This window comes from Belonocnema kinseyi, chromosome 6, assembly GCF_010883055.1.
Source record: "Belonocnema kinseyi isolate 2016_QV_RU_SX_M_011 chromosome 6, B_treatae_v1, whole genome shotgun sequence".
Classification (NCBI taxonomy): domain Eukaryota; kingdom Metazoa; phylum Arthropoda; class Insecta; order Hymenoptera; family Cynipidae; genus Belonocnema; species Belonocnema kinseyi.
Genome location: NC_046662.1, coordinates 37,987,643 through 37,998,000, shown reverse-complemented (window position 1 = coordinate 37,998,000; position 10,358 = coordinate 37,987,643). Strand labels below are relative to the sequence as shown.

General features: G+C 27.6%; 1 protein-coding gene across 3 annotated transcripts in view; it reads left to right on the top strand.

The window, feature by feature from the left end:
• The window catches only part of LOC117175684, a 14,043-nt gene extending 5,043 nt beyond the window's left edge, over positions 1 to 9,000 (top strand). The window contains exons 2-4 of one of the 3 annotated variants that reach the window (XR_004467481.1): positions 3,134 to 3,305; positions 8,249 to 8,370; positions 8,568 to 9,000. Coding sequence is in view for 1 of the 3 variants with exons in the window: in XM_033365414.1 (XP_033221305.1) it covers positions 3,134 to 3,305; positions 8,249 to 8,293 (217 nt within the window). In the remaining 2 variants the exon portion in view is untranslated. Of the gene's footprint in view, positions 1 to 3,133; positions 3,306 to 7,897; positions 8,164 to 8,248 lie in introns of those variants that run through there. The other 2 variants (XM_033365414.1, XR_004467482.1) reach the window with 2 other exon arrangements.
• Positions 9,001 to 10,358: the final 1,358 nt, after the last annotated feature.

The window sequence follows — 10,358 nt, the reverse complement described above, 5'->3', positions numbered from 1 at the left end:
CGAAAGAAAGGGAAGGGAAATAGGAGAAGTAAGGGGAATTAAAAAAAAAACAAAGTCAGATGTCGTGATGGTAAATCAGGGGAAATGAGTGGATAGAGGAAGTAAGGGGAAATTAAAGAAGTAAAGTGGGGGTCGTGAGAGGCAATGACGGTATGGGAAGTAGAAGAGTTATGCGAAAGTATGGATGGGAAAGTAGGGGAACTCAGGGGAAATGAGGAAGATACCGGAAGTTAGGGGGAATGTGGGAAAGTGAGGAGAGAGAAAGTATACGAGGAAGAAGTTGAGGAAGGGAGGGGAAATAGAAACATGTATGGGAATGCGATAAAGCAGAAAATTGTCGAATTATAAAATACCCGAACTCGACATATTCCCGAATTATAAAACTCTCGAATATAAACAATAAACAAATTTTTTAATAAATTCTTTTAAATTTTTTATAATTTTGATCGTAATCATTTAAATAATTTTATAAATGAATACAATTTTTGGTTATTTAAATTCTGGAATTTTATAGTTCAGATATTTTATAATTCGGCAATTTTCTGTCGGGAATTTTATTATTCCGAAATTTTGCAATTCGTTAATATAATAACTGTTTGAGAATTTTATTATTCGGAATTTTTCTAATCCGGGAATTTTATGATTCGGGACTTTCATAATTCATGTATTTTATTATTCGTGAATTTTTTTAATAGGGAATTTTATTATTGAAGAATTTTTTTAATTCGGCAATATTATAAACAGTCGGGAATTTTATTATTCCGGAATTTTTTAATTCGTTAATATTAAAAACTGTTCGGGAATTTCATTATTCGTAAATTTTTCAATTCGGGAATTTTTTTTTGAAATTTTATAATTCATTAAGTGAATTATAAGGAAATTTTATTATTAAGGAATTTTTGAATTCGGCAATAAAATAAACAGTGGGGAATTTTATTATTCGGAAATTTCCCAATTCAAGAATTTTTTTATTCGGGAATTTTATTATTCGGAAATTTCCAATTCGGGAATTTTATTATTCACGAATTTTTAAAATAGGTAAAATTATAAACTGGCGGGAATTTTTCAATTCATTAATATTGTAAACTGTACGGGAATTTCATTAATCGTAAATTTTACAGTTCGGGAATTTTATTTTTCTGAAATTTTATAATTCATAAATTTTATTATACAGAAATTAAATTATTCTGGATTGCATAATTCATGAATTTTATTAATCGGGAATTTTATTATTCGGAATTTTTTATCAGGGAATTTTATTATTGAGGAATTTTTTAATTCGGCAATACTATAAAAAGTCGGGAATTTTATTATTCCGGAATTTTTCAATTAGTTAATATTATAAACTGTTCGGGAATTTCATTAGTTGTAAATTTTTCAATTCGGAATTTTTTCGGAATTTTTATAATTCATGAATTGAATGATAAGGAAATTTTGTTATTCGGGGCTTTCATAATTCATGAATTTCGTTAATCGGGAATTTGATCATTTAGGAATTTTTTTAATAGGTAATTTTATTATTAAGGAATTCTTGAATTCGGCAATATAATAAACAGTCGGGAATTTTATTATGCCGGAATTTTTAAATTCGTTAATATTACAAACTGTTCGGGAATTTTATTATTCAGGAAATTTGCAATTCGGTAATATCATATACTGATCGGAAATTTTATTATTCGGAAATTTTCCAATTCCAGAATTTTATTATTCGGAAATTTCCAATTCGGGAATTTTTTATTAGGGAATTTTATTATTCAGACATTTTTAAAATAGGTAAAATTATAAACTGTCGGAAATTTTTTTATTCCGGAATTTTTCAATTCGTTAATATTATAAACTGTACGGGAAATTCATTATTCGTAAATTTTACAGTTCGGGAACTTTATTTTTCGGAAATTTTATAATTCATGAATTTTATTATACAGAAATTTTATTATTCTGGGATTGCATAATTCATGAATTTTATTAAACGGGAATTTTCTTATTCGGAAATTTTATAATTTGGGAATTTCCTTATTCTGGAATTTAACTTAATTATTTGGTTTAAAATTTAAGTAAATTGTTAAAAATTATTTTTTTTTTCAATATTTGCCTCTTTGGTTGAGAATTAAATTTTTCGTTGAAAATTCATCTTTCTATTAGGTTGAGAGCAGTTTTTTTGTTGAAAATTAATTTTGTAGACTTCAAATTTGACAATTCCATTTTAAGTTCAAAAAATATTTTCGTAATTTCAACTATTTTCTTTAACAAAGGTAAGAAAAGTCATCTTTTATATTATAAAATAATTTTTTTAAATTTAACTTTTCGGGTTGAAAATTAAATTATTATCTAAAAAATTCGTGTTTTGGCTAAAAAGTCACATTTTTTGAATCTCTAATATTTTTTGTTTGAAAATTCGTTCATCTAGTTGTAAATTAATTTTTCTTATAGATTAAAAATTCCGCTATTTTGGGAAAGTCTTTTTTTTAGTAGAAAATTAAACTTTTTTGTTCAAAATTCATCGCTATTGCTTAAAACATTAGCTATATTTGGTCGGTTATTCAACTTTTTGTTTGAATATTATTTTGTTTGTCATTTCGGGTAGAAAATTTATCTTTTTTTGGTGAAAAATCTGTTTTGCTTGAAAACTCAACTATTTTGTTGAAATTGCAATCAATTTCGAATTGAAATTTAAAGAATTGGAAGTGTTTTCTATTGAATTCAATATGATATTTACATTAATTATACATAATATCTAAGTAAAATAAATAATTTTAAATTAAATTTATTAACACGTAACTTGCCTTAACTATTCATTAAATTAGAATAATAATTAGAATAATTGAATATTAATATAATAATTCATACATAAATTTAATTAATCATTATCGACTATAGAGGTATCCCCTGTTTAATTTATTTCCAAATTTCCGTAATTAGAATATTAAAAAAACAAAGAGAAGTTAAAAAAATCTCTGAACATAACTTTTACGATTCACGCAAACCTGTACTAACCCGATCGGTATTTATGAGTGTTTACGCCTGGTTCAATTTTTGAATAGGCAATAGTGAATAGCTGATACTTAAAATTTAAAACCTTGTTTTTCTCAAATTCAAAGAGGATCATTCATGACTCATCCATTCAAAATTGCAGGGAAGCCTGCCAAAATCCCTGGGGACCTTTGAATAAAAAGGCAACCTGTGGAGTCGCAGTTATCCCACTCACCACTCTGTTGTCCCATAATTTGCCCCATAAAATGTTCCCTTTTGGTGATTCATGTCGCAAACAGGAAACGACTTCTGTCAGAAAGAGATGGATTTACAAGGTACAGAAATTTAAATCCTAGACAAGATGACCAATTCATAATCTAAACAAAAGAAATAAAAACAACATTTTTTTGTTGTTGAAAATTTATTAATTAAAAATTATTCTTGAAATTATTGAGTCAAAAGAGTTCAGAATAGGTTATTTGTCAATTTTTTATCATCAGAAGTCTATAATTTCATTAGGGGAGATCGTACACACTGGATAGTGCGATTTTTTCATAAGGCACCCTATTTAAATTAAGGGGGGGGGGCACCGTTCATTCATTTACGTAATTTTTGGAGATTCCAAAATGAAACAAATAACTTACATTAATTTTACAGAAATTTATTATGAATTTAAATTTACGCACCAAAGAACCCTGTTGAATGAACAATGAACCTAGCTAAGAACAATTTTTTTAACTTTTTAAAGTCATGCAAAAGTCAGGGAATTCCTATAACTTTCAATATCTGTTAAGCAAAATAAATTTTGATTTTTTCAATTTTACTTTTAGATTGCTTTACTCCGTTTATATAATTGTTTAGGTAAAAATATTACAAATTTAGAATTCTGGTATTTAATTATTAATAGTCAGGGAAAACTATTCAACTGTTTTTTGTTGTTGAAAATGAAACTATTTAGTAGAAAGTTAACTTGTTTAAAAATGATATTTTGATGTTGAAACGTGAACCTAACTCTTTTTTTAATAAAAATTAAAGAGTTTTTTCGAAAATTTACTTTTTTAATTAAAAAATTCGTATATTTTAGTAGAAACTGCATCTTTCTTAGATGGAAATGCGAGTGTTTGTTTAAAAATTCTAAACTTTTGTTAAAAATTCATCCTTTTTGGTTAAAAATTTCAACTGTTTTGTTGAAAATTTGTGTTTTTATTTTAAAAATTTACCTATTTTAGTAGAAACTGCATTTTTCTTGGATAAAAATGCAACTGTTTGGTTAAAAAGTCATTCTTTCCAGTTTGAAAATTCAACTATTTGTTTGAAAATTTACGTGTTTAAAATTCATATTTTGATTTTAAAAAGTCTACAGAAATCTTTTTTAATTAAAAATTCAAGTTTATTTTAAATTTGTCTATTCTATTATAGTCTATTATATTCTATACTATTTCAAAGAAAATTTACTTGTATTTTAAAATTCATATTTTTGGTGTTGAAAAGTCAAATTAATATCTTTTTTGGTAAATATTTAACCATTCTTGGTTTAAATTTGTGTTATTTAAAAAATTCACCTATTTTAGTAGAAACTGTATCTTTTTTAGATAAAAATGCAACTGTTAGGTTAAAAATTCCAAAATTTTGGTAAAAAGTCCTCCTTTTCGCTTTCAAATTCACTATTTAAAAAAATATACTTGTTTAAAATTAATATTGTGGTGTTGAAAAGTCAACTGAAATTTTATTCATGTAAAAATTCAACTTTTTTAAAATTTGTCTTTTTTAATTTAAAAATTACCTGTTTTAGTAGAAATTTCATCTTTCTGGGATAAAAATGCAACTCTTTATTTAAAGATTCAAAAATTTTGTTAAAGTCATCCCTTCTGGTTGAAAATTCTACTGTTTTGTTAAAAATTCACTTATTTATAGGAAACTTCCTTTTTGCTTAAAACTCATATTTTAATGTTAAAAAGTTATAATAAAACTTTTTTTGGATGAAAATTTAAATACAGTTTTTGAAAATTTGTCTTCGGTTTGAAAATGTATATGTTTAAGTAGAAATTTCATCTTTCTTGGATGAAAATGCAACCGTTTGGTTGAAAGTTAATCTTCTCTGTTGGAGGATTCAACTATTTTGTTTGATCCACTGTGTTAAGAAATTATTTTTTGTCGAAGATTCATATTTTTAGTTAAAAATTCATCTCTTTGGTTAAAAATTATTTTTTTATCGCAAAAAATTAATTTTTGTTCAGAAAATTCGCCTTTTGGCTCTAAGATTCAACAATTTAGCTAAATTTTTTTCTTTCATGACTGAAAAATCTTTATATGTTGAGAATTCGTCTTTTTGATGTGCAAAATTAATTTAAACAAATGAAAATTCATTTTTTTTGCTTGAAATATCCAATTTTACATTTTTTTGTTGAGAATTCATCTTTTTAGGTTGAACATTTAATTAGTTTTCGAAAATTTATTTATTTTGTTGAAAATTCAAGTATTTTTTTAAAACGTCATGTTTTATGATAAAAAGTAATTTTTTGCTTAAAATAAATAAGTAAATTAAACATTTTTATTTTGCATATGAAATATTATTTTATTCCGTTTTCAAAAGATCCGATCTTAAAAATATTACAAGATTATAAAACTGGTATTGGAATTTTAATGGTCAGGAAAAATAAAAAATTGTTCAAAGAAAAATCTGAGAATTTTGAAAATGAAATGTTCACCTTGTAAAGCTTTATTTGAACACACAGAATGTCCATTAGTCTCAAATTCCATATCTTATTTTTTTTTGAAACTATAAATTACGTACAGTAAGAGCGGGTGGGGGGGGGGTGAATATTTTGTTACGTTTCGTTACAAATTAAGGGTAATCTCAGAATTTAAAAAATTGCAGATTTCTTAAAAAATGGTTGAATTTTCAAACCAAAAATTTTTGCCTTTTCAAGCCAAAAATATAGAGACGAATTTTTTAAAAGAAAGTTGAACCCAAAAATATGAATTTTCAAGGATAAGATCAATACAAAAATACGACATTTTAATAAAAAAGTAATTTTCAATAAAAAAGTAAAACTTTTGAACAAATGACCGAAATTTTGCACAAAAGAGATGGATTTGAACCAAAAATAGTTGGATTTTCATGCCATAAATAAAGACGAACTCTTTTATCAGATATTTGAATTTTAATTTAAAAAAATTCATTGTAAATAAAGAAGTAGATTTTTCGACTAAAAGGATTACTTTGGAACTAAATAGTTGTATTTTTAGCCAAATAATTCAATTTTCAACAAAATAGTTGAATTTCTGACAAAATACTCAAATTTTGAAAAAAAAATAGTTGAGTTTTTAACCAAATAGTATAATTTTCGATCTAAAAACATAAATTTTCTACAAAAGAGTTTCATTTTCAAAAAAATAATTAATTTTTTAACACAATAGTTGAGTTTTCAATCAAATACTTGGATTTTGTACCTAAAAGACCAATTTTCTACAATACAGTTTGATTTTCAAAAAAAGAATTAAATTTTCAATAAAATAATTAAACTTTCATCAGAATAGTTGAGCTTTTAATCAATGTGTTTAATTTTGTAACTAACTGATCGAATTTTCAAACAAAATAGGTCAATTATAACAAAAATAGATCAATTTTCAATAAAATAGTACAATTTTAACTAAAATAATTGAATTTTCAAATCGATGATCTCAATTTTCATCAAAATATATAGTAGAATTTTCTATCGAAAAATGTAATAGAATTTTCCACCGTACAGTTTAATTTTCAACCAAATTATAATTTTTAACCAAATGATAATTCAGAAACAATTAGTTAAATTTCCGAACAAAATAATATAATTTTAGATCTATAAAGACGAATTTTCTATATAAAAATGAACGTTCAAGAAAACAGTTGAAGATGAGTTTTTTTTATCAAATATTTAAATGTACAACCCAACAAGGTTAATTTTCTACAAAAGAGTCAAAATTTCAAAGAAATAATTAAATTTTCTACAAAATAGTTGAATTTTCAATAAAATAATTAAATTTTCAACAAATAGATAAATTTTTAATTAAATAGCTGAACTTTCAACGAAATAGTCAAAATTTCAAGAAAATATACGAGTTTTTAAACAAATAGTTGAATTTTTAAATTAGAACGATGAATTTTCAACCCGAAAATCTTAACTTTCAACCAAATAATAGAATTAAGAAAAAATGATCTTTTTGTCCACTTTTCACTCAGTGAGATAGTATTGTTTAAATAATTTATCATAGTTTATAACTATCTTCTCTTTGAGTAATACTAGAAAATTGCGGGGTTTTCTGCAATTTTCAGCTTTTTTGACTTTTTAGTTAGAAACACAGAATAAATATTAATAATACTAATAATTTAGACAAAAAGGCTCTTAGTAACTACTTAAAGGAAAATTTCAAATTCACAGAAAATGTAAAGAATATTTCAAATATATATTATATATTTCCGAAAAATATATTCACAAAAAACGAAAGGAATTGTTTAATTTTTGTTAACTTTAATTAATTATTACACCAATAAGTGAAAAGTGGACAAAATGTTGAAAATTTGAGAAAAAACTGTAACTTTCTAACATTATTCAAACAGAATATTAAAAACACAATAATAAATTGTTTAAAAAATTATGTTTGTCAATCTCAATTAATTATTACCTCACTCTAATTGAAAATTACAATAAAAGTGGAAAATGTTAGAAAAAACCGCAAAATTTAAGCATTATTCTGAGCGAATATTATTATAAATTATAATGCACGGTTTAGAAAATTATTTCTGTTAAATTTAATTGACTATTCCCTTACTCGAACGAAAAAGTTGAAAAATTCCGAAAAAATTGTGACTAAACTTTTTTCTAAGAGAAAAATTGCTAAAAAAATTGTTCAAACAATTCATTTTAAATGTAATTATATATAACAATTTTCATTTCAAAAATCACAAAAAATAATAATCAGCGTATAAAGAGAAATTATCCCCACTACTGCCACGATACATGTGGCAGTAGTGGGGATACCGCAGGACCTTCTAGGGCAATTTCGAATCGCCACAAAAAAAGAGAGACGCGGATAGACGCAGTACCACACTCTTCCTTAAAAACAAACATTCCAATGTTATTAAAACCAAAAATCTCTTCATTCTCTCAGTTCCTCTCAGCAAGCCTTTTGGGAACACGTCTGGCCGATTAGGTCCAAATTGATTACTCTCTTTAATGTGCGCATGCGGCAAAAGGTACTACAAGGAATTATTTAATATTTATTATTTATATTCCAGGAACCAGAGTCTGACATCCCAATCCAACAACCTATAAGCTCTTAAGTTACGAGAATTTAATATTGGCTTCTCATGCACGTGGCACGGTGGTTGTCGGCGGAAAGAAATTGTTTATAGAATTCGTAGGTTGAGTCAGAATCACAACTGGTCGGTGGGATGTTGTGCCAATAATAAGAGAGCCAGGTTGAATTACAGACGTTGCACCGACCAAGGACAAGGCTGTCATTCATTCGCTCGTTTCTACGATCGATCACTCATTCATCGCGAACCTTTGTTTATATTTCTAATTATTTAAAATATTTGTATTGCCTGTCACCAGGGACCCGGGTAGCTCACGAACCGAAAGGAACTTCAAACTTCTCTTATCAGACGCACATGCCGAATCCGGAAGTAGTACGGAAAACGAGGCGGTGCAGACTTTGAGGCACACGTACCAAGAACGTACGTGATAAACAGGCCTGAGCTGGATAGGAATGGAACTGGGAAGGCCACCTGCCACATATTAAAAAAAAACAACTTTTTTCTGCTTCCAAGCAAGGCACTTAGGGATCATCTATATATTACGTGAGACGTTTTTCTTTTGTTTATATAGTTGTGTCCTTCTCAACTTCACAGCAATTTTATGCTCGTCTTTATTCAAACAAAAGAAAAACGTGTTACGTAATATATGGATGATCCCTTATTCTTTTCAATAAGTTGATTCAAATACAGTTTTTTAAAAATCTTTTTCATTCAGAGCTATTTTATCAAATTAGTATGTACAGATTGAGCAATAAATCATCTAGGTGAATTATCCAGGTGTTGGTTTTTAATCATAAATTTTACTTCCTCTGTTATTCAACTCCCACATTTGTGCTAATTTGTTATGATCTATAAGTTTATTAGCCTGTACCTACATTGCTGTACAGATAGCACTCTCCTTCCCCTACTTTTCTTCCTCAGCCATCACTTCGCCTCAACTAATCACCCTCATTTCTAATCATTTTCCCTAACTTCCCTTACTAACACTCACTTGTACTACTTTTTCAGCCCTTATTATCTCTCACTTTTTATAGTTTCCATCACCAATTTTCTCTATTTCCTCTTACTTACACTCACTTCTCCTACTACATTTCTCCCCATTATTCCTCACTTTCTATAGTACCCAACCCCAATTTTCTCTACTTTTCCTTACTTACACGCACTTATTCTTCTTCGCCTCCCACAATTATTCCTTATTTTCTATCATTCCCATCCACAATTTTTTCAGCTTTCTCTTACCTCATCTCTTCTCATTATAACTCACGTTCTATAATTCCCATCTCAGAATGTATATACTTCCTCTCAGACTCACTTCTCCTACTTCACATCCCTCATTAGCCCTCACTTTTTATAGTTACCATCCCCAATTGTCTTTACTTCTCCTTACTTACTCACTTCTCCTACCTTACCTCTCCTCATTATCTCTCACTTTCTGTAGTTTTCATCCCCAATTTTCTCTACTGCCCCTTACTTACACTCACTTCTGCTTATTCACCTTCCCTCATAATTCCTCACTTTCCATAGTTCCCATGCCTAATTTTCTCTAGTTTCCCTTACACTCACTTCTACTAATTCACCTCCCCTCATAATCCCTCACTTTCTACAATTCCCATCCCCAATTTTCTCTACTTCTCCTTACTTACTCACTTCTTCTACCTCACGTCTCCTCATTATCTCTCATCCCCATCCTAATTGTCTTTACTTCTCCTTACTTACTCACTTCTCCTACCTTATCACTCTTCATTATCTCTCTCATTCTGTAGTTTCCATCCCCAATTTTCTCTACTTCTACTTAATTACTTCTTCTACTTCACCTCCCCTCACAATTTCTTACTTTCTATAGTTCCCATACCCAATTTTCTCTAGTGTCCCTTATACTCCCCTCTGCTAATTCACATCCCTTCATAATCTTCTACCTCACCCCTCCTCATTATCTCTCATTTTCTGTAGTTTCCATCCCCAATTTTCTTTACTTTCTCTTACTCAAACTCACTTCTGGTAATTAACCTCCCCTCATAATCCGTCACTTTCTACAATTTCCATCCCCAATTTTCTCTACTTCTCCTTACATACTTCTCCCACTTCACCC